The sequence below is a fragment of the Tursiops truncatus genome, chromosome 8, assembly GCF_011762595.2.
Source record: "Tursiops truncatus isolate mTurTru1 chromosome 8, mTurTru1.mat.Y, whole genome shotgun sequence".
Classification (NCBI taxonomy): Eukaryota; Metazoa; Chordata; class Mammalia; order Artiodactyla; family Delphinidae; genus Tursiops; species Tursiops truncatus.
This window is the reverse complement of record NC_047041.1, coordinates 80,382,307-80,406,763: the sequence shown is the minus strand read 5'-3', so window position 1 is coordinate 80,406,763 and position 24,457 is coordinate 80,382,307. Positions and strand designations below refer to the sequence as shown.

The 24,457-nt window shown below is 40.1% G+C and overlaps 1 protein-coding gene and 1 long non-coding RNA gene across 2 annotated transcripts in view; both read left to right on the top strand.

Moving 5' to 3' along the window:
* The window catches only part of LOC141279269 (uncharacterized), a 326,550-nt gene that overhangs the window by 50,310 nt on the left and 251,783 nt on the right, over positions 1-24,457 (top strand). The window lies entirely within an intron of this gene.
* Positions 128-22,714, top strand: KCNA4 (potassium voltage-gated channel subfamily A member 4). The gene is made up of 3 exons (XM_033862656.2): positions 128-506; positions 3,594-8,328; positions 22,452-22,714. The coding sequence occupies exon 2, from the start codon at positions 4,379-4,381 to the stop codon at positions 6,368-6,370; it is 1,992 nt and encodes a 663-aa protein (XP_033718547.1). The 5' UTR covers positions 128-506; positions 3,594-4,378; the 3' UTR covers positions 6,371-8,328; positions 22,452-22,714.

The window sequence follows — 24,457 nt, the reverse complement described above, 5'->3', positions numbered from 1 at the left end:
GAGGCGCCCCCGGTGACCGCCGTGAACGCCACACCCTCGGACGGCCCTGGCCCCGCCCCCGGCCGGCGCGCGCTCCCGGCCAGGGGAGGCGTGTGCTGCTTCTGCAGCCAGCGAGAGAGGGAGAGGGAAGGATATTGGAGGAATTCGGGATTAACAAGTGATCGCTGCTGTCTAGGATTTTGTTTCTTTTTCTGGGGAACCTTGACTTTCTTCCCCTGTCGAGCCCTTCTGTGCTGAACTCCCGAGGAACCAGGAGTCTTGGGGTCCTCCGTGGGGCAGCCCCGATCCCCACCCCCGGGCTCCAGCAGCGAGGATTCTGTGCACTCCCGCTGGCCAGGCAATAGAACTTGTTCCGTGGATATCTTGGAGCCTCCACCTGCCACACCGGAGTGATTCCTTCCACCCCCAAGATCATTCTTCCCCTCCTCCAGCTGTTGCAGCTTGAGGGGGGAAAAAAGCCAACCGGGAATTTTCTTTATTTTTATTTTGCACCCCGCCTGGGAATGGTAAGTATGATACCTCTCTTATCTTTCCTCTACTCTTTTGGCTGTTAAGAAACAGTGGACATTTGAGGGATAAATAATATCGAGAATGTGACAGAAGGGCATGAATGGAAGGCTGTTAAAAATAAACCAGGAGGTGGGAGAAGGGAGGTGCAGATGCTGTGCGGCTTTCCGGGGGGCCAAACAGTTGTTATTTTCCCAACCCAAGGGATGGGGTGCGTGCGCCCTGCTTAATGTGCCCGAGCGGGAACCTAGGTCTGGAGGCAAGGGCGCGATTAAAGATGTCGTTTCCCAACGAGGTGGGGTTTAGATTTAGCATCGTTTTGCCTCATCCCAGACTCACTGGTTCGGTTTCTTTGCGAACAGCTGGTGAACGGGTTTAAATTGCTGCTTCTCCCAACATTTGGGTTTGCGTGCATTTTCTGAGCATTTGAGCAACACATAGGGACTGTATAAATGGCGTGCGTTGAAGTGTATATTTCTCACGGTATTGGCCCTTGGAATTCTCTCTCTCAGTCTTCTCTTTCTCCTTTTCTCTCTCTGATAAGCTTCAGGTACCACCCTAAAACAGTTGCAGGAATTAGCACTGAGAGATGAAAACAGCCTTGTTGGAGGGAGGGTGAGGAGGGAGGGGCGGGATGCTTGGCTCTTGTTTGGGGGCACAGGGATTGGGGAATAGGTAGTCAGCAAAATCCTGTTAGTTGGTGGTGTTTAAAAGGAAGGGACATTACCCTGTGAAGGTCTCCCCCATAAAGTCTCCCGAGAGTTGACTCGAATAGATTCTCCTAACATGAATACCTTGAGTTGAGAAGGAAGAGAGATTTTAAACTAGTCTGATTTGCTGGTTGGATTTTTTCCTCTTTTTCTCTTTTTTTTTTTCCTTCACTCTCTCCCTCCCTTTTTATATCCTCCTCCTCTTCTTCTAAGATCAGGGATAGTGAGGTAACTGGAAGCAAATTAGAAGGAATGTGATTTGCTTTTTGTACAGTGGGGGAGGGAGTTAAACCAAAATGAACAAACCCAAATAAATGAATAAGTAAATAAGTAAATAAGAAGTTATTTGGTGTGAAGGGGGCAAGTCTAGCTCTCCTGAAGAGTTGATTGTGAATTAGAAGACCCTCTAACTGGTGACCTTCTGGGAGTCAGTTGGGTGGAAGAGGGGGTGTGCATAGTATACAAATTTACAGGCACTTTGGTTACACTGGGGCTTTATTTAAATAGTGTATTATAACTGCTTTGAGGGGTTGGGGAAGAAACTGAGCAAACTCTCAGGCAATTTGGCTTGTGTGAAAGTCTTTAAAGGATGTTGGCCTGACCCTCCGCAGTGAAGACAGAGATTTGGAGACCTTGTGAGAGTGAACATTTCAGAGTATGAGATGATGTTAGGAGTCAGGCAAAGGAAGGGGATGTCATTCCCAAAACCCTCAGAGGTGTATTTTCTGGGTTTTGTGTCCCCAGTCAGGCTCACCTCTTGCCCTGGGAGAATGTGTATGATCACATTAGAATGTGTGATTGGGAAGACCTTTGCTTGCCACTTCCCTGCTTGTCACTTGATAAAACCCAGGTGTATTTAGGCTTCTAGGCTGACACAGTTCAGCAAGGAGCAGCAGGTGGTCAAGCACTGGGTCCTGCTAATGGCTCCAAGTGCTTCCGGTAATAGAGGCTGGTAGGTGCCCTGAATTATGGCTGTCATTATCTTCCCCAGTTCTCTCGGCCACTCTCTGCATTCTTGGAAGTCCTGTTGGACAGAGTGAACGGAAGAAGCAAGAGGAGACAGGAGAAGCAAGATTGGGGCAGGAGCATTTACACGTCCTGGCAGAGGAGATGAGTTAGTTGGACCTACGGAGAGCAAACTAAGGAAGAAGAAAGGTCAGGAATACTAAGTGACAGTGGGACAGAGGAGGGCTGCAAGGAAGATGTGATCAGGAAGTGGCAGATTGGAAATAAACGGGGCGAGGTGGGGGAGGGAAGGAAAAGAGAGGGGAATTTGGGGGATGGGAACTATGGTTAAATTATAGGGAAGAAAGTATCATAGGCTGAAAACAAAGTGCACACAAACTGGGATTTGAACCATGAGGAGATAGTCCCTTGAGCAAAGTGTAGGAGGAAGCATCGAGGTGAACATGGGGAACTGCAAGGAGAGAAGATGATTATTAGAGAAATGGAAACTGGGATAAGCTCCTAGGCTGTGGGCAGTATGGAGTGTTCTGGAGTCAGGGGAACAGAAAAACAACAACAGGGACACGCTTCAGCGAGTCAGGGAGTGCCAACATAATACAGGCCATTGGTGAGTCTCAAAATGTCCTGGATGTCCTCACGTTCTGCCCTTCCCCCGCTTAGACAATGCTATGAGGACATATGCATTTGGGGGTGGGTAGATTGACCATAAAATGTTATTATGTTGTTAATAACCGCCAGCCTTTATTGATATTCCTCATGTACAAGGCACTGTGGTGTTCTGTCCACATCAGTTATCTCATTTATCCTCTCAAAAGTGGGATGGGGGGAGGTTGTATTATTATCTACACTTTGTAGATGAGGTGATTGAAGATTGTTTAAGTGGTGGAACCTGGATTAAAGAAAACTGTTTTTTCCGACTTCTCTAATCCTGAATCAAGACAGAGAGGGGTGGACGGCCACTAAATTCGAAATATTTGATGTGGAAATTTAAAAAAATGCCTTGAGATCCATGAATGACGGAAGCAGCTGTAAAGTGACAGCATTGTTATTGTGGAATGAAGAGAGTGACAGTGAGAATTAAGACCTGGCATTAGAGAAAAGGTGGATTGAAGGAAGAGCCATATGGGTCAAGAGTGGAGAGAGAAAATATAATTGAGTTGCCACCAAAGTAGACAGTGCTGAAATATATCCAAAGAAGAAGGAAAGAAGGATGTTTAGTGAGAAGGAGATTGAACAAGCTGCCCCATACTACTCCTTGGAAATTTATAGTCGCTTTGGTGCTTTATATAATGGCTTGCTTGCTTGAGGACAGGAGAAAAAAGTATATGTGAAGGAAACGCTCAGTTTGCTCTTTATTATTTGATTCTCCTTTTTATTCTTCTCCTATGCTTGTTTCCCCTCCTTTTTCAGGTGAAGTGGCTTCTTCTGCATGATTTTAGCTGAAGGATGCTCTGCATTTCCTTGATTTCTATGGAGACCTCAGAGCTGGGCTTGCCCCCACTGACACCTCATCTTGCACCTTCTCTACCTCCCAAGGTCTTTGCCTCTAAAGCTAGCTCGGCATTGCCCCTGGGTCCAGGAAGCCAGTGATGAATTTAAGGGGAAAGCCTGGAAAATCATCCTGATAGGCTTTGAGTGGCAATGTCTGGACATACTTCAAGTCACATGTTAACATGGGTCAAGCCATCACTAGAAGGCAAGTGCTAAGACTTAAAGGCTTATTTGCATTTTATTTAAATTTGCTGGACTGAGCTCTGGACAATTTCCATGGCAGAAAAATATATTCCATTTTCTAGGCACGACTGCTGGCTGTTGGATACTTGCTGCCTTTAAATCTCGCAGCATCAATACCACATTCTAGACGTTATTTCCCACTTTGAACATCCCCCCCCCAAATAAGTGTTTGGGAGACCCCAACATTTTCTGACTTAGGCTTGAAAGTGCCAGGCTGTTTCTCTGGAGGAACCAAGCTCTGGAGAGCAACACTGAATCCCTGGGAAGAGAGAGCATGGGGTGTGCTGATTTAAAAACAGAAAATGCAAAGTTGGACTGAAAATATCCTTAGTCTTCCAAGCAATCTGCTTAAAGGTTCCAAACTTACCTTAATTTGGTGAGAAAAGAAGCTGCCCTATTTTTCTTTCTCTTCTTCTTCTTCTCCTCCAACTGGAACCAGCCATTTCCCCCAAACCACCACCATGGAGGTTGCAATGGTGAGTGCGGAGAGCTCAGGGTGCAACAGTCACATGCCTTACGGTTATGCCGCGCAGGCCCGGGCCCGGGAGCGCGAGAGGCTGGCTCACTCGAGGGCGGCTGCGGCGGCTGCTGTCGCCGCGGCCACAGCTGCTGTGGAAGGCGGCGGGGGGTCTGGAGGGGGCGCCCACCATCACCACCACCACCAGCTGCGTGGGGCCTGCACCTCCCAAGACCCTCAGAGCGGCCCGGGAAGTAGGAGGAGGAGGCGACAGCGGCCCGAGAAGAAGAAAGTCCACCACCGGCAGAGCAGCTTCCCTCACTGCTCCGACCTGATGCCCAGTGGCTCCGAGGAGAAGATCCTGCGGGATCTGAGTGAGGAGGAGGAGGAAGAGGAGGAAGAGGAGGAGGAAGAGGAAGAAGAGGAGGCAGAGGAGGAGGAGGGAAGGTTTCGCTACAGCGAGGATGACCGCGGCGATGAGTGTTCCTACACCGACCTGCTGCCCCAGGACGATGCGGGCGGCGGTGGCGGCTACACCTCGGTCCGCTACAGCGACTGCTGCGAACGCGTGGTGATCAACGTCTCGGGCCTGCGCTTTGAGACCCAGATGAAAACCCTGGCCCAGTTCCCCGAGACTTTGCTGGGGGACCCTGAGAAGAGGACTCAGTATTTCGACCCTCTGCGTAACGAGTATTTTTTTGACAGGAACAGGCCTAGCTTTGATGCCATCTTATACTATTACCAGTCAGGGGGCCGCCTGAAGAGGCCCGTCAACGTCCCCTTTGATATCTTCACGGAGGAGGTCAAGTTCTACCAGTTGGGGGAGGAGGCCCTGCTCAAGTTTCGGGAGGATGAGGGCTTTGTGAGAGAGGAGGAGGACAGGGCCTTGCCGGAGAATGAATTTAAAAAGCAGGTTTGGCTGCTCTTTGAGTATCCGGAGAGCTCCAGTCCTGCGAGGGGCATAGCTATCGTCTCGGTCCTGGTCATCCTCATCTCCATCGTCATCTTCTGCCTGGAAACCTTGCCAGAGTTTAGGGACGACAGGGATCTTATCACAGCACTGAGCACAGGCGGGCACAGTGGGTTGTTGAACGACACCTCGGCCCCCCACCCAGAGAACTCAGGGCACACGATATTCAACGACCCCTTCTTCATTGTGGAGACGGTCTGCATTGTGTGGTTCTCCTTTGAGTTTGTGGTTCGCTGCTTTGCTTGTCCCAGCCAAGCCCTCTTCTTCAAAAACATCATGAACATCATTGACATTGTCTCCATTTTGCCTTACTTCATCACGCTGGGCACGGATCTGGCCCAGCAGCAGGGGGGTGGCAACGGGCAGCAGCAGCAGGCCATGTCCTTCGCCATCCTCAGGATCATCCGTCTGGTCCGAGTATTCCGGATCTTCAAACTCTCCAGGCACTCCAAGGGCCTGCAGATCCTGGGCCACACCCTCCGAGCCAGCATGCGGGAACTGGGCCTTCTGATCTTTTTCCTCTTCATTGGGGTCATCCTCTTTTCCAGTGCTGTGTATTTCGCGGAGGCGGATGAACCGACTACCCATTTCCAAAGCATCCCAGATGCATTTTGGTGGGCCGTGGTGACCATGACAACTGTGGGCTACGGGGACATGAAGCCCATCACTGTGGGGGGCAAGATCGTAGGGTCTCTGTGTGCCATTGCAGGTGTCTTAACCATTGCTTTGCCAGTGCCAGTGATTGTCTCTAACTTTAACTATTTCTACCACAGAGAGACTGAAAATGAGGAACAGACACAGCTGACACAGAATGCAGTCAGTTGCCCGTACCTCCCTTCTAATTTGCTGAAGAAATTTCGGAGCTCTACTTCTTCTTCCCTGGGGGACAAGTCAGAGTATCTAGAGATGGAAGAAGGGGTTAAGGAATCTCTGTGTGCAAAGGAGAAGTGTCAGGGAAAGGGGGATGACAGTGAGACAGATAAAAACAACTGTTCTAATGCGAAGGCTGTGGAGACCGACGTGTGAATCTCCTTCGCCACCCGCCACTGCCCCTCCCCCCAATCCCAGCATCTCCAAATATATTTATGCATAGAGAGTGCAGTTATGAAAATGATATATGCAAATGAATCCAATGCATACAGTAGTACGCCATTTAATGGTTATACATGGCATAATTGTTACTAAACTTGTATTACATATCAAACAAATGATACATCTTGGAGAAGAGGGAGGCTTAAATAGGAGCAAATCTATCTTTATATTTTTTATTAGAATGCAAGAATTTTGCACATTAACTGGAGGAGGTGTTAAAAGTAAAGATGGTTCTGTGGAGAGAATGTGTATGTGTGTGTTTGTGTGTGTGTGAGTGCTGCGTGCGTGTGTGTATGTGTAAGTAAATTGTCAACGTTGTTAGTAATCGTGCAGTGATGGGAAAAGTTGGCATTTTGAAGTATTTACTATGTAAGACCTAATGAATTTGAGCTGTCATTTATCAGTGCTTTAATAGCATTTCATGTCTTTGGATTCCATAGCTGTTGTTTTTTAAAAATTGTAAGAATTACTATGTAGAAAAAAAAGAAAGTGGATTATTTAATAGACGATAGGTTACAGTTTTATCTTGGATTTAATTAAAGTTTATTTTTAACTGGAAATTAACTTTTAAAAAGGCTGCAGGGGCCTTTAGAAATTGATTATATTTTATTATTAATTTTGGGGAGATGTGACAGCAAATGCCTAACAATGATGGAAGAAATGAAATCAGAGAAAATGTAACAAGTTTTGTTCACAGATAACAGAACTGGAATTTTCTTTCTTTTTTTTTTTTTCCTTTTCCTTTGCACTACTTTATATGCTGGAGATTGAGAGAGACTTCATACTGTGAATGTTTACTAATGTAACAGTTCAATGACAATCATTGGAAGAATGATTTCTTAGTCTTATTTTATTGTTCTCTCATTTTCTTTGTGTGAGAAGAATGGCCACAGAGATAACAGCACATGATTCCCTTCTCTTCTTAAATCTAAATAACTGATCTGCAAAGGGACTATGAAGTCAAATTTAGCAACTGAATCTTTTGAAATTGCTCTGTTACAATGATGCTTCTGAAACCATACTATTTTAAATATTCTTCTGCCTTTAAATCCAGAATAATTTAACCAAAGTTAATGCATGCACTGAAAGAATTCTTGAAGAATTAAGACGCCCAGCAGCTACAGTGATTATGGCTTAAGAGCTTTCTATTAAATGTGCAACATAAATTCTAGATTTATTAAGTTTATTTATTTGTGTAGCGACATAAGTGCAGAATGTGGGGATTCACCTCAGAATTTAGCATTCTATTTGCTAAAATTGATATAAGAAAGAATTGTGTCAAAACATTTGGCTTCCACATCACCATCATTATCATTTTTATTAAAGGAATTAGTGACACATGTAACTGCATTTAACTCACGACAAGATGTTCTAGAATGTGAGGTAACAGCTAGTGATCCAACTTACACTGTTAAGTCATAATGAGATGTAGGTCAGCAAACTCAGAATACATAAGAGGCCTTATTCTCCAATATTTCAACTTCTTTATGAAGTTGTTGTTCTGAAGTCTGGGGAAAAAATGCTATGTAGGGTATCTCAGCACGTAATGAATTCTGACAACTGCGAACTTTAAAAAAAAAAAAAAGGGCTAGAATCGCTTTACTCAAGCCTTTTAATCCCAGGCCATCATTTGATAATAATATAAATCTTACCTCTCCTTGAATGATATTTAAAATTCAAAGTAAATTCAATGTTAGGTTTAAAACCAAAGCTACCCCCTTCTCTTCACCCCTTCACCACCACTTTAGAGAAACACCTCTCAAGAACACATTTTGGAGAATGAAAAACCGCCAGGGGTAGGGGGGGTGTTGATTGAGTGCAGACCAAAGATCTCTAGTGGACAATGGAGAGTGACAGAACAAGGAAATGCCATCTGTAACAAGACTTCAAAGGTGACATTTTAATATATTTTGGATTTAGAGCAAAAATAGTAACAAACATTAGACTAGGGGTAACACTATTTGGGTTGGTCACCGTTCATTTGGGAAAGTCACTGTTAATCTCTGTACCCCAGTTTCCTCATTAGTGAAAAAGAGGGCGCGTAAAGCATTTGTTACATCACAGAGTTGTTATGGGAGGCAGATGAGAACATGTGAAACCTCTGAAATGCCGAGTTCCGTATAAATTTCTGATGCTATGTCTAAATTGTTTAATCTTCCTCTGGGAGAAAAAGAGACTTAGAACCCATGAGTTACATCTGCTTTATTAGGATATTGTGAAAGTAATGGGTAATTTCTTTAATTTTGAGCTCCTTACAAGAAGTTGATTTGCAGATACAAGATAGCCTGTCACTGAATAATTACTTCAGTTTCTTCTTTTGGGGGAAGATCCCAGGCATGTCATGGTATAAAAAGTTGGCTCTGTGGACAAGGTACTGTGTAGCTTTTGCTGTACCCAAGTAGGTCAGATTATATCTTAATATAGTTTAAATGCTCTCTGGTATTGGATGTTTATTGACTATTCTATAATAGCAATAGCAATGATTTGGCTATGTTAGGAAGGGAAAATGTATTTCATTGTTTCCACAACATCTCCTTTTAAAATCTGAAAAGTTACATGAAATTTTATTGATATGTATTAGAATTTGGTATTTCTGAGAATCCGGGAAATATAGTCATTTGGGGACTCTGGGGTTTTCCTTTATCTTACATGGTTTTCTTAAGGGTAAAAGGGTCAAGAAGTAACAGCAAGGGCTTCCAAACCAAATATTATTAGGTTATTACTAAATGTTTGTTTGTTTGTTTGTTTTTTCCTGCAAGGTGCGTTTATTTTAGCATGTCTGGATCGTGATTTCACACTGAGAAGGAAGCATTTAAGCCCTTGAGACTTGTATAGGAACACTTCTATATAGAACACTTCTCTTACAGATAATGTGTGAAGGTAGATTCCTCAGTGCAGCTGTGGGTTTGTAGTATTTTTCCAAGTCACAGCTAGGCAAAGTGCTTTAGTATCATTTGTGAATGTTTTATACTAAGAATTATGCTTCCAGGGGCTATCTGTAACTTATTTAGGAAACTGTGTCTTTTTTAAGGCCACCATACACATTTTGCTGTAAGATAAAAGAGAAATGACACCATTTACAGATTTGAATTCTTGGGATCTGGGATCATTTAGTTGCTTTTCAGATGATAATAAATGTTACCAAAAGTACAGTATTTGAGGGTCATCCTAATCAGAGTCTTTTCAAGAGTGGATGCATTGTTCTCTTTTGCATATGCTTGAAAAGGAAACAGCTATGCCTAACAGTTACGGAGGAGAGAGGAGGGATAGATATTCCTTTGAATTTCTGTGAAAAGAGAGCTTGTGGATACCAGCGGTGTGACAGTTGGTGTAGGGGTCCAGAGCCGACTTGTTGACTGTGGGCACATCATCTCATCTCCGTGATCTCAGGTTTTTGTTTTTAAATGTACAATCAGGTGATTGGGCTACATTATCACTTGATTCCTTCCGGTACCAAAATTCTGTGGAGTTGAAGAAAACACTAGATTAGCTTGATATTTTCTAAGTACCCCTCAAGTCATACCAGACTTGTAGTAAGAACAAAATGGTTTTATTTATTTATTTTTTGCGGTACGCGGGCCTCTCGCTGTTGTGGCCTCTCCAGCTGCGGAGCGCAGGCTCTGTACGCGCAGGCTCCGTACGCGCAGGCTCAGCGGCCGTGGCTTAAGGGTCCAGCCGCTCCACGGAATGTGGGATCCTCCCGGACCAGGACACGAACCGCCCCCATCCGCTGCATCGGCAGGCGGGCTCTCAACCACTGCGCCACCAGGGAAGCCCCAACAAAATGGTTTTAAAATCTCCCTGTTAGGTTAAATGCAGAACCAGGAGTTTGAGCTTTTAGAATGTAAACTAAACTGAATGAATCGGGTTTATTTTGAAGCTCTTTATTCTAGCAGCTTCTAAAGGGAAGGGATTCGCTTAATAAAAAATAATTCCTCAGTCTCCAGTTGAATCCACATGGTGAAAGTTGGTAAGTAAACATTTTGATTTCTTGCTTTGCTATAGTACAGTCTTGTCAGTAAGCAGTGTTCCGACCTGTCCTGGGGAACTCATTTTATGCTTAGACACATGTAGTATTTCACAAGTGCTACTGCTTTCCTTGTCCAATTTGTTTTAAGCAGGATAGCTGAAGCTCTGTGAAAATCTTTTCATTAAGCATATGTTGAAATAGCATCCAATATATGAATAAGAAATATCTAAGGAAAATACTCTGAGTTAATGTGTATATATATATTCTTTTTCCCATTTTTTATTTTATTTATTTATTTATTTTATTTATTTTTATTTTTTGTGGTACGTGGGCCTCTCACTGTTGTGGCCTCCCCGTTGCGGAGCACAGGCTCCGGACGCGCAGGCTCAGCGGCCATGGCTCACGGGCCTAGCCGCTCGGCGGCTTGTAGGATCTTCCCGGACTGGGGCACGAACCCGTGTTCCCTGCATTGGCAGGCGGACTCTCAACCACTGCGCCACCGGGGAAGCCCTCCCCATTTTTTTAGAAAGTCAACTTTAACCAGTAGAAAATTATTTTTAATTGCATTGGAATCATAAATAGTAGTACCCCCATGTCCCAAGAGAATCAGGAAGGGTGTTCTCTGTTTTTGATTTTCAGGATTGTGATTCAGCATTAACATTGCAGCTATTCCTAGGTAAAGTGGGAAATAAATACACCTCGGTTCAGTTTACATTTTTAAGTTAACATGTGATGTGTTCATGGACACAATGCACAGTGTAACATCCGTCTTTATATATATGTATATGTGTGTGTGTGTGTGTGTGTGTGTATATATATAGAGAGAGAGAGAGACAGACAGACAGACAGACAGACAGAGAGAGAGAGATAGATACAGTTTAGGATGATTACGGGTTGTCATTCAGTGACAAAGGGGCCTGTTCCAGGAAATCTTCCTGACCCCAAAGTCATTCTGAATTCTGCAAGGGACATTTGGTGTGAACAAAAGGTACCTCTTGGTTTTCCTGATTGCAGAGAAACTTGACTCGAAACACAGAGTCTTCCAGACCAATCTATCCACCACTACAGGTTAGAAGACAATCCTACCTTCTAGTATGGCGATCAGTATTCGTGTTTGAAAGAAGGTTGATGGAGTGGTTTGTGTTCAAGATTGAAGGGAGCAGACCTATTTTTGCAGTAAATGAGAATATGTACTTCTGAAATGTGAATTAAGATTAGGACTGTGATGTGAGTTTTATTTCTGACTTGGTTTTCTGTTTCCATAGCAGTCCCAATTTCTCATAGTAGCCTCCTCTTAAGAAGTATGCTAATACATATTAGACCATATGATATGGCCCAATTTCAGGTTCAGAAAATATGGTGGCTTTATTTATGGGTAAATAAATTAATCCCAGGGTATGAGTTGGGTGATTTGAAAAACAGCACATATTTAATGAGCTGCAGCTCTGAGTGAGACCCTAGCATATCCCCTTTTAGGCCTGTAAGTAATACTAGGTGGGATTGATGCATAAGGCAAGTAATGTGCTAAATAAGGAGTCTTACTGTCATGTAGGAAAGGATAGTTCACTGGTCATGGTGTTGCTGACGTGCAGTTAAGTTTTTTTTTTTTTTTTTTTTTTTTTTGTGGTACGCGGGCCTCTCACTGTTGTGGCCTCTCCCGTTGCGGAGCACAGGCTCTGGACGCGCACGCTCAGAGGCCATGGCTCATGGGCCCAGCTGCTCCGCGGCATGCGGGATCTCCCCAGACTGGGGCACGAACCCGTGTCCCCTGCATCGGCAGGCGGACTCTCAAGCACTGCGCCACCAGGGAAGCCCCAGTTAAGTTTTTGATCCATTTTCTGTCACTGGTATCTTGGAAGGAGAATTTGTATCCTGAAGACTAGGAGCTAAATGGTTTTGATAGTTGATCCACAAACATTCAACTTTTGCTTCCTTATCTGCAAGTTATCTGTTGGATAGATTTTTTCATAACTGGTTTCTCATCTGAGGCTGGCTTTACTCAGGCTCAGAACCATTGTCTCCCATTAAACAGCCAGTCCAGAAAATGCAAAATTATAAAAAGAAAATAATACAGTTACAAAGAATCAACAAATATACTGAAACCAGAAAGCCAAGAAAAACCTAACTGGGAGGCCAAGTCTGTTGTTCAAATCAATGTGTCACATACATCAAAATGAAATATAAAGTATTTAGGGGTAGCCTTTGTCATGGCTTCTCACCACTAGCAGAGATAAGTCACTGAAAGAATATACAGTGTGAACATTTTCTGTGAAGATGATAGAAATGTCAACTTACTTCAGCAGTGGTCTTAGTAGTAATTTTTAGGAATAATTAATAAACATGGAAAATATGCTGTTTTTTCCAGTTATTGGCATTATGTGGAAATGTACTTGGATTGTTTTTTCATGCTTCTGTAGACCAGGGACATAGTTTTAAAGCCAGAGAGCATGAAGGCATTTTTATCCACAGTAAGCTACTGGCTGTTGAGGGGTCAGTCACCTCTTAAATCAGTCAAAGCACTTAAATAAATAGCCCCTATGGATATCAACTAAAGTTGTGTCAGTGCTGAGCCAAAGAATTATATTTGTTTTAACATAATTAGATTAATCTATATCCATATGTTTACATATATCATATATTTCATTTTCTGCCTTTATTCTGGCAAAAGATATATAAGTAAATGAATGGTCTGAGGCACTGAAAGAGACTTCTTGAAGTGAAGTGAAAGTGTGTAAATATCATGTGGTTTGGGGAAATGGTGACACGTAAGGATTGAAAAGTCTGTCTTTATACTCTAGGTTGGATTTTTATGCCATATAACCCAGCGGTATTAGGGTTAAGCTCTGAGACATTCCATTGGATAAGGAGATGTGGAATTCATTCCCAGGAAAGGTTTTTATGTTTTATGGAACATTGCAAAATGTTTATTTTATTTTTCATGGACATTATATAAAGGATGCGTATAGCATGGAAACTGGACTATATGGCTGCATAGATCTACTCTATGCTCTCTAGAAATAGATTGATTTGAAGCCATTATCTTTCTGCATTTTTGTTGTAGCTGTTGTTTGACGTGACTTCCTTAATTCTCTTAGGTTCAATTACAATATTAAAAGTCTCAGGTTATTGTTGGGTTTTTGTGTTTTGTTTTTTGTTTTTTGGTGAATGTTCTAATATCTTTCAGCCTCTGAGGGCACTCACATACAAAACTGTAAAATAATTGGAAAATCCCATATCTCTTGGGGACCAGGCCTATATTATCTGAACTCTCTCAGTGATGGGGGCCACATCTGTTAACGTGGACGGTGCATGTTATTCTATTTATAAACTTAATTCACTCATACCTGAATAGATGAATGATTCCCCTGGAGAACACTAATGGTGTTGATAGCACCCGAGCGAGTCTTGTTTTCTCCTTCAATTGGTAAGGATCATGATCCAAATGAGGCTTTCATTTGCTATCAGGCAGGAAAGGCTTTCATTTACTATCAGGCAGGGTAGGAAATAATTAATGAAGCTCCCCCTGGACTGGAATCTATCAAGAGGAGATAGAATCTCTAGGGACTGTAGTAAGATTTATATTTATTTGTTCATTTGCTGTTCCTTATTGGTGTCTTACTGGCATTACTATTGGGAGATGGATAGTAGTTTTAGGATGGTTTACCTAAGATTAACATGACTTTTGGTAAGAAAATAGAGACTCTAAGTTCCACACTATCTTATTAGCTTCAGGAGTATCTCTAATTAAACACTTTAAGAAATTAATGTGAGATTTGGAGATTGCAATCTATATTTAGAGCCATGTATTTGGAGGGAGGTTTATCCCATAAATAATGATTCATTTATTCAGATTTCTTGAGAGGATAATGTTGTTTTTCTTGACTTCGCCACATTATATTTAAATTTGTGATCATGTTTAAATTGGTGGATATAAATGTTTACCTTCTAGCAGACCAAGTGAAAGGGTTGGTTGTGATTGATTAGAGAATGACAAGATTGTTTGATGATCTTTTTTTGCAACTTGGCTATTAATCGGTCTAGAAGCTGATTTCAGTATATGTGAAAAATGGCATAGGGAAGTGCATATATACCATATTACCATCTAGATGACACAGGAGTATTAGGGACAGATTTTCCTTCTGGGTTTTTAGAAGTATTCTCAGAGTTCTTGACCTGTTTCCTTCAGATCTGATCCAGCCAATGAGAAGCTAGTAAACTGCTTTTTTTTCTTGCAGTAGCAGCAGGTGATGCATCAGCAAGCTCTGATGCTAAGTGGGGGATAAGGGAGTGGGAGGGAGGGTGGGAGGCAAGGGGCAAAGAGTTATGCCTAAATGAAGTCATTAATAGGATGGCAAAAATAGCTAGATCAGTTTAAAAACTGCTCCATTTGATAGTGTTAACTACTAGTATGTATTAATCCGGGAAATCCAGGACAGTGAATTGATCACTTAGTATTGGTACCAGACTTAGTAGGCATGTGTATGTATATGTCCCAATACCCTAATTCCCTTTGTTCTTAGTCTTTGAGAGCACTCGCATTCGAAACCATAAAACTGTTGCTGAGAATTAAAGCTATACGTCTTATTAAAGATAAAACTCACCTTTCCTTTCAGAGCAAGGGATTCTTTCACATCCTCAGAAGATTACAACTTGAAGATTACAATTTGGGCACTTATATTTCACAGGGGATAATTCCCTCCTCCTGCCTCACCCTCTCATTCTAATACAGAATGTTAATGTGGTAGTGTATTAAAACCAAGACAGAGTTAAGCAACCAGTTGAAGCCCTGAGAGTGAATGTCACTAACACAGAGCTGAATGGTGTGTTTATGTTGGTTATTGCCGGTGTGCAATTCTTAGAGGAATGGAAAAATCATAAAATCTGTGCAGTAACAAAATTAGAACTCCTTGCTGCTGTCATATGCTCCTTGCTGATTTAGCTGCTGCTCATCCACAGAGAAGAGGTGTCATTTCACTACTAGAATCCACATACTTCACAGGCTGCAAGGCAGTGTGAGAAACAGTGGAGAAAGGGTTAGATTAGACAGATGAAGATGAAGCAAAGTACAGTATTGTAAGGTGTGAATCGTCTTGTGACACCAAACTATATTTACTCACTCAAGGGACTAGTTGACTCTTTGGATGGGAGAGGCTGTTTAGGAATTACTGTTTCTTTTTGGTTTGTCCGTGGTATCACTGTTGGAGATCAGTCTAGCATGGGATAAATCCTGCTGTCATTGCTAAAATAAGCTGAAAATTACATGCTGGAAACATTTTTTTTTTCGTTTCAGTTATGAAAAGCTGTAGTTGTGTTATAAGCTTTGCAAGAGAGATTATGAAGTCATTCAACTTTCAAAAATGTTACTGTACCCTTAAAAGGATTTGAAAAGGAAATAGAAGATTCTAATATAAGTTCCAACCAAATATAAACTTGTTCAAAATAAAGGGTTCAAAGGTTTCCTTTCTGGTTTCCCCCTTTCAGTCTTTCCCCTCAGTTATTAAGCCTATTGCCTTTTTTTAAACCGCAGAGATGGCCACGTAAAATGCTTGCACGCCCAACTCACCTTTGCTTCAACAAAAGCCCCAAGCAGGAAGGCTTCTGCCATCCCAGGTTCACCGATTTCTCAGGGAGAGCTTTTTTTGTGTGATCCAGGTAGATGTCTTGCCATTTTATAAATCAGGTCATGCCAGTGCATACCCAAAAAGCTTCTACGATCACCTGCAATGTAGGTCTGTTATGTTCGGTCATTATGCTAGGTTATTTTCTGCCTATTAGTGAACAGCTGGGATTTTAGAAACAGCTGGATGATTAGTTGTGTATTTTCCATTTTTTCACCCAGATGCTTTATTACTGTGTAGAAACAGCCCCAGTGTGGAATGAGCTGCAAGTATGATAGCAAAAATTTTCCTCGGATGCAACTGTTGTTATTAGGAATGTAATGAAGAAAATCAAGGGCAAATTGTTCACTTTACAAACACGTTGTTAGAGATGACGCACTCATTTCCATTCCTGGACAAAGCAGTTGATTTACCAACTTTTTGAATGCCTCTCGTGATATTCCTTAGGCTACCGAAGCTCTGCTCTGACTGTTACATTTATTTGCTTAAGGGGAAATGTCTATACATGAGGAGACGTCACCTGAGCTTTCCATTCGCTGCTGGCAACGGAAGCTGACAGAGCAGGCAGGCTCCCGGCCTTTCACTCATCAGCCTATTTTTAGGTTGGTCCCTTTGTGACTAACTTCAACCCTGACTAGAGGGGTTGAAATTCGAAGACAACACAGTGTTTTATTATGAACATTTGCACGTTTATAAAACTTTGATATTGTGAAAGGGACAAATGTAATTCACCCACTGTTTGTTGGTTCCTCACCCTGGACTAAAATAAGAATAAATAGAGTGCCCTGACTTCTTTCCTTCACCAAGTAGTTTTTCAACAGAGGTTTGTTAAGCTCATGCCAGGTGACTGGGCTGTACCTGTGTTCCCAATCTCTAAAGGTACTAACACTTCAGAGAATCACAGTCCACGTAGAAGGATTTTTGAGTTACGGAAAGATTTATTCTTCTCAATAACAGGATTCTTGTTTATTATTACTATTACCCCCTCTCCCCCCTAGAATCTGTATGTTTGACTGGGTCTGGTTTCTCCTTAAAGAGTGAATTGCCAGGCTATCATGCTTTAATAATACTTTTTATAAATTCTATCTAGTGTTTGTAAAGTGCTTCCATTTCTGTAATATCTTCTGTATAAACTGCGCAGTAAATGGGACCAAATTCAACTTGCCAATTTTTTAGGATTCTTGCTATGTAATAACAGTAGTCAGTGCTTTCAAACAGTAGAGGTAATCACCTCTACAGAGAGTATTTACTTTTTTTAATTCCCAGCATTTACATTCTATTTGATAGCATGTGTTTAAGTTATAACTCAGAGAGGAGGAGAGAAGCAAAGATTTGACTGCAATAATAAACATCTGTGAAACAGTAAACAATAGTCATATTTTTTATTCCAAAGTAGATTTTTTCCAGGACCATGGTTCTTCTATTCTATAAGAACATTTTTTTTAAGCACATCTGTATCTGTCTTTCTCCTTGGAATGGTATGAGTGCTGTTGATGGTGCATTTTCAAATTTTGACTTGAGTAAAGACCTGAGTTGCTTCTTTGGATAAATGTAAAAAACCTTGTGCTTCTTGTGGACTAGCTACCTAGGCAAGCCAAATGAAACTGTGTCAATTACAGGCTAGGTCAGGGCAGTTGAGGCCAACTTTTGGGAGTTTTCTGAGGTGCCTTCTGTCTGCATTGCTCAGATCTCATAAGTGTTTGCTCAGATGTCTATTTGCTTTTAGGATGCTATCTGATTTCTTTCTCTCTCTTTTTTTTTTTTTTTTATTTCTTTCTCTTGGAGTTAAGGCTTTCACATTTGAAATTTGGTTGTAATAACGTGTTTAGCTTTCTCTATCTAGCTTTAATTTCTTCAGAACAACTCAAACTTCTATGAAATATGTCTTAAGGACTATCTTGTTTGTTTTGTGAGTGTTTCAGAACATACATTAGAGACTCAGGCTTTCAGTGTTCATTCAGGCCAAACAACCATTATCTTTAATTGAAGCTCCTTCTAACTTGAAGCCAAAACAATTGGTCGAGGCAGTGAAGGAAAAAAAAAAAAGCCAAGTTGATTGTCTGGCATTGTGAAGTCATTGATTCAGTTCTGCTTCATTAAAGCCGTTAGTATGAAACGCATCCTAGATTCTTTTAAAATTTGGGGAGTTTTCAAGTACTATCTATTCTGTCAGGGAAATACTTTTAATTGTAAAACCATTACTTTGTGGAATTTTTATTTTTTACTTTAGTGAATTGTAACTATTCCTGTGCCTTAGAAATAGGACATTCTGCATACGAAATGCAAACAAACCCATTGTTTATGTGATTTCTTAAAACTAAGATGATTTTCCCTTCACAGTTTTTTCTGAAAGCATTTTCAAACTTTAAAAAGGTATATTTAGCCTAAATTAGCAAATACATAGTTAATATTTGAAGATTTTTTTTTTAGCCAAATAGCTGAATTGCTCATTATTTAGTGTGAAGGAGTAAATGACTCTTACAATGTTTTTTTTTTACACATCAGATATTGGAGATGGAAAGACATATATTTATTTACAATTTCTGAAAGAGGCTGAAGGTAACAGCAGAGTGTTTCATGTGGTTCATTCAGAAGTCCTTTAACAGAAGCCAACTGCATTTACCATATATCAGAATTTTTCTATACCTAACCAGAGAGTGTAATTTAGAAATGTGATATTACATTAAGTAGATTACATTTCTGAAATTTTAAAATAAATTCATATTATATAACATTACCTCTATTTAGGGCCTTTAAAAAAAATGTACTAAATTTTCTAACAGGTGCGTGTGAGTGTTCTCAGAATAGAGTTTGACAATTTAAAACCCTATTTCCCTGAATGAGCAATATGTTTTCAGAAGAAAAGTCTCTTTATGTACACGTTTGAATATAAATATATTACTCTGTCTTTAACTTTTATTTTAGATCTTGATCTTAAATTTGGTTTCCCTTTTTCTAGTATCAACTGCTGGTTTCTGTGGCATTAAGGAATCATTAATTATTTGTTCCTATTTGTTCCTATTAGAATAAAATTTTACCTTAAAAATAAGAACTAATAATTTGTACAGATTGACCCATAGAGAATTAGTACATAAAACAGACATTTCTCTTTTCACTGGTCATGTAAAGCCATTTCTCAGTAATTATGTTTTTCTGCTTTTTAAAAATGTGAAACTCACATTATTTTACTAAGTATTTATTGCAATCTGCTCATGCTATTTATCAAAACCTGGCTGTTTGCCATGGAGAAATAAACCTCTTGGCCTCCATAGAATAGTATTAAAAGCATCTTGTAATAAACCTCTCACCAGAAAGATGGTTCCATGGCAGGTATTCAAGGACGGTACTGTAGGCAGCTCTAGGGTACTTAATGGAAAATACAGACAACTTAAGGGATTCAATTTCACTAAAAAAAAAAAAAAAAAAAACATATTCTTAACAAGTTGAATGTTGCCATAGCTCCAGTCTTTTAAATCACATTGTTGCACAAAATTATTTGTCAGTGGATGGTCAAATGAAAAATTAGGGATGAGGTATAGAGAGTTTTGCTATTAAATAACATTTTTAATTTTGAAACCATTCCTACCTCTGCAAACAAATTCTAATTATAGGAGATGTTTGGTTTTCTAACTGGAAGATAACAAGAGCAAGAAGTTCAAAGTCAGATTAATCATGAATAAGCAGAATTTGCTTTTGTGGTATGTTTCTGCTTGTGGCTATAACACAAACCTATTATCTTATAATTTCTATCATTAGCATGCTAATATCGTCACATTTTAATAACTTGTTAATTTCCACGGAAGCCTAGGTGGTAAATTTAGGTTGTGTGCTTTGCAGCCAGCTACCGGTTAGCAGATGGACAGACATGGTCATAGAATTTGCCACTGTCCACATCACTACTAGTACTATGAACGTATTTGTGATGAAAGCTTATTTTTCGTTTCTTTCTTAGGTTCTCAGAGAAGAGTATTTAATTTTATTTTATTTAAGGAAATCTTTATTTTTTAGGAGAATGTATCAAATCCATCCTTGAAATCGAGATCATGTGGCGGTAGAGTGTGTGGGAGAAGTAGTTGTGTGTTGTTCGTAGTTTTGGCCACTTAGGTTGTTTGTCCATGTCCAGATCAAAACATACATATGTTTTTCCTTGATTGGTTGAACTGGTTAATGTGTGCTTCTTATCTGTGTGAAGTGTTTTAAAGGAGACTCATTTACAACTGAGAAAAGAGTCATCATTTGTATTCATGCTAGTGGAAGATAAGCTTCATACTTCAGACTGGCCTGTGCTACTTAATGACACTGGAAACTCAAGGGGGTGTGATGTGCTCGATGCATTCCAGCAAATTGTAAGAGGTTCTGGAATCATTTGAATTGTGCCTTTATGTTGATGAGGTTGACCAAAGTATTTACTCATTGCTTTTGTAGATGCTGTGCAGATGCTCTTATATATCTTTTAAAAGTACTATTGAAGTGTGTTTATCTCATGCTTGTATTTCAGAGTATAATAAAATATATAATGATCACATGTAACCATGATGGCATGTGATCAATAACAAAACGAGTAACAGACATAGTTAAGGCTTGAGGAGTTATTTTAAATATTTTTTTGAACTAAAATAATATTACCCTATTATATTCTCAATATGTAGAATAGAGAACAGGCAGAGTGGGGGGGGGAAGGTGTTTTGTTATTCTAACTCCTTTTTTCCTATGCATTGTTATCCTACCTCATTATAATTATAATATACTTATATCTGAGTTGTGTTTTTCCCTGATTATAATATCACTGCCTTTTCCTTAGTGTCACTACATAGTTTTTTATTATTCTTTTATTTTTTGCCATGATTTTGTGTCTGTACCACAATCTATCAAATCAATGTGCGTAGTTTTCTTGTTCATTTCAGTATGATGGATATTTTATAGATTGCTTTATTTTTTTCATTATAAATAAAACTTATATCTTCATGAATATAATATTTAAAAAAAATTTATTTTACTATTTTTTAAAGCTAGCTTCCCAATAGAAGTTGTTTGTTTTTAAATAAAGGGACTTTAATTTTAAGTGCTATTGCAGTCTTTTCCAATATAATATAATATAATATATTAATAATGAATCTAGTGGGTCAAGAAATAAATTTTGAAAATAATTTATTTGCTGTTCTCTGCAGTTTAGCAAACATTAATCATTTAAATATTATCAATAATGTAATGGCTATACACTGACCTTAACTTTGCCTATTCATATAGCAAATTGTTTTAGATGTAAGTGTTGCTTGAGCAGCTCATGACAAAGTGGTTCACGTTAGTTCTCTGGTCTCCTACTGTAAGCAGACTCCTGTACATTTTCATTTGGTTCATGGTAATCAGGATAATTATACATTTGTCCAGTAGTATCCACGGGGGATTGGTTCCAGGACTCTCCTCAGATACCGAAATCCGAAGATTCTCAAGTCCCTTGTATAAAATGGTGTAGTATTTGCATGTAATCTACACATACCCTCTCATATACTTTAAATCATTACTAGGTTACTTATACCTAATACAATGTAAATGCTATGTACATGGTTGTGCATACAATACATGTGCTATGTAAATCGTTGCCAGTGTGTGGCAAATTCAAGTTTTGCTGTTTGGAACTTTCTAGAATTTTGTTTTTTTCCCCAAATATTTTTGATCCGTGGTTGGTTGAATCCAAGGTGTGGAACCCATGGATATGAAGGCCCAACTGTATCTCTCTCTTTGTCTTACCTGAAGGGCCTGCCTTCAGCTCTCTAATCTCTCTTAACTCCACCATCACTCAAGCCTTTCATCTGTCCTTAAGACAACTTACTCTTCTGAACTCCTGATCTCTGTATGGCTTGTGAATGTTTTCGTGGTAATTTCATCATGGGATATTGAATTATAGGAGACAGGTTTTATCTCCAGTTCCATTTCTCCTCTTTCTCTATTCTCTTCTTCCTTCTTTTCCTTCAACTCCTTTTCTTCTCTTTCTCTCTCTCTTTTTTTTTTTTTTGACTGAATATCTCACTTTTCACTGACTTGATGTTTCAGTATTGAGGGACAGATTACAAATGGGAAATGCTCTGCCTACTTCTTCTCACCTTGGAATTGGATGGTCCCTTAGAAGAGTTTAAAACTGTTCATATTCAAGCTAAGCAGCCTGTCTCCTAGTAAGAGAACCAAGCTATGTAGACTACTGAATTTTGTAAAGATTAAATGTTATGTTCTAATGGTACTTGTCTCTGGAAATAATACAGGTTATTCCTGGGAATATTAATTCCTGCTCTTGAAGAATAATCTGTTTGCCTAACTTCTTGGAGTCAATATTTTAATGAAAAAAGGCGGGGGGTGGGGAAGAGGAATGGATAATTTTTTTTTTTTTCTTTTCCTTGGCAGCTAAAAGCACATTTTTATCTCCTTTTTCCAGGGCTCCTGAAAGAATTTCTGGAATTATTGAAAAACTTTGCTGATTTTAAACTCTGAGCCCATAACTCTTTACTGTTTCTTATTATCTGCTTATCTTGGAAATGCTGGTTTTTGGAGAATTGATCCAATTAAATTAGAGCTGTTTCCAGTTATTCCTGGAAGCCCTTCTTGTTTCGGGAAGAAATAGTAGAAATAAACAATTTTTTTTTTTTAAAGATTTGAGACAATTTGTAATATCTTGTGGACAGTTTGCCTACTGCGTTTCTTCTAATTGTACCTTTCTTTTCAGAGACAGAGGTCTTGGTATCTTAAACCATAACTACAGGGTTTTAAGGGTCAGTCATTTCAATAAAAAGGCTATAAAGCCAGGAGCCAAATCTCAGTTTCTAGAACAAACAAGGAAACAAAGAGATTAGAACATTTTAACTCACTAAGTGAAACAGTGAAATTATGAATAATGCTTCTATTTTTGGAAATTTAGTTGTGTTTGGGGATGACTTCTGTGCACTGGCCTGGCTGTACCAGTTGTTTAAATGTTGAAATTTGTCTATACTGACTGGTATCCAGTGGACTCTGGAGCTTACCAAGTGCCCCAAGATATTGGCCCTTCCCCTTAAATCTCTTCAAGATCCATGAATTAATGGGCAAACTCCTGGCATATCAGGGGACCTCTAAAAGTCAGCCCTGTCGCTAAGGCTGTGATCTATCTTAATTGTTCATGCCTTATCAGTTGTGTATATATTTTAAATATCATTCCTGGTCATGAGACCAGACCTCAGGTGATCCAGCAGTTCTAGCATTTTGAGTTCTAGTGTTTCTGGATTCTGTTTCTAGTTCTGACACCAACTTTGGCTTCGGGTATTTTAGATCTATTTACTTTCTCTATGCCTTAGTCTACCCATTTGCATCAGGATCTGAGGAAACCAGACTTATAGAAAGGATTGATAAATACCAGCTGGAGTTTGTCCAGTGCTTAAAGGTTTTAATCATAAATTGGTTTACATGTTAATATGTAGATCAGTTAGTATTTTCTGTGTATCAGGCCAAAACTTAGTGGCTTAAAAGAACAGACAGTTATTAGGCATGATTTCGTAGGTTGGCAATTTGGGTTGGGTTCAGCTGGTTGGTTTTTATTTTGGTATCACCAGAGATCCCACATGTGGCTACAGTCAGCTGAGTGGGCTGCTCCTGGCTGATTGATCCCCGATGGCCTCAAACACAAACTTTAAGTTAATGGGGGTGATCAATCCATGTACCTCCAGCATTTAGTGGGATAGTCTGTGCTTCTTCACATGGCAGCTGGGTTCCAAAAGTGGCAAAAGAGGGCAAACATGAGGTAAGAACTTCTCAAGCCTTTGCTTGCATCTTCTTTGCTAACATCCCATTAGCCAAACAAGTTACATGGCCAAGCCCAGATTCAAGGGGTAGGGAAACAGAGTTCTCTTTGTCATTAGAGAAGTTACGAAATATTTGTGGTCATTTTTTCATTTGATGACAACAGCACGTAACCAAATTTCTTTTGACAAAGAATCTATCCCAGAACATGGGAATTCCCTTGCAGTCCAGTGGTTAGGACTCAGCGCTTTTTCACTGCTGGGTCTCAGGTTTGATCCCTGGTTGGGGAGCTAAGCTCCCGCAAGCCATGTAGCACAGCCAAAAACAAAAAAAACAAACAAAAAAATCTATCCCAGAAAAAATATTTTAGAGATAGCTGTCCTTGTCTATAGAGAGAATGCATGGAAAAAAGAATATTTTAGTTTAGTTCACTTTTCAAACTCTCTTCTGCCTAGTGCACCTTGGGACATTATGGACTCTGGGTTATATGTGCTTGTGAAGGAAGTCGTTTATAACAAGTGCTTTAAAGTTATTTTTTATCTCTATTAGGTTTTTTAAAAAAATTCCTTCCTGAGAGAATTATAAACTTCAAGAGATAAAGGACTGATTGCTTCTTTTGGTATTCTTTCCCAGTCTGGTAGCCTGCACATAGTGTTATTGGCTAATCTGTAG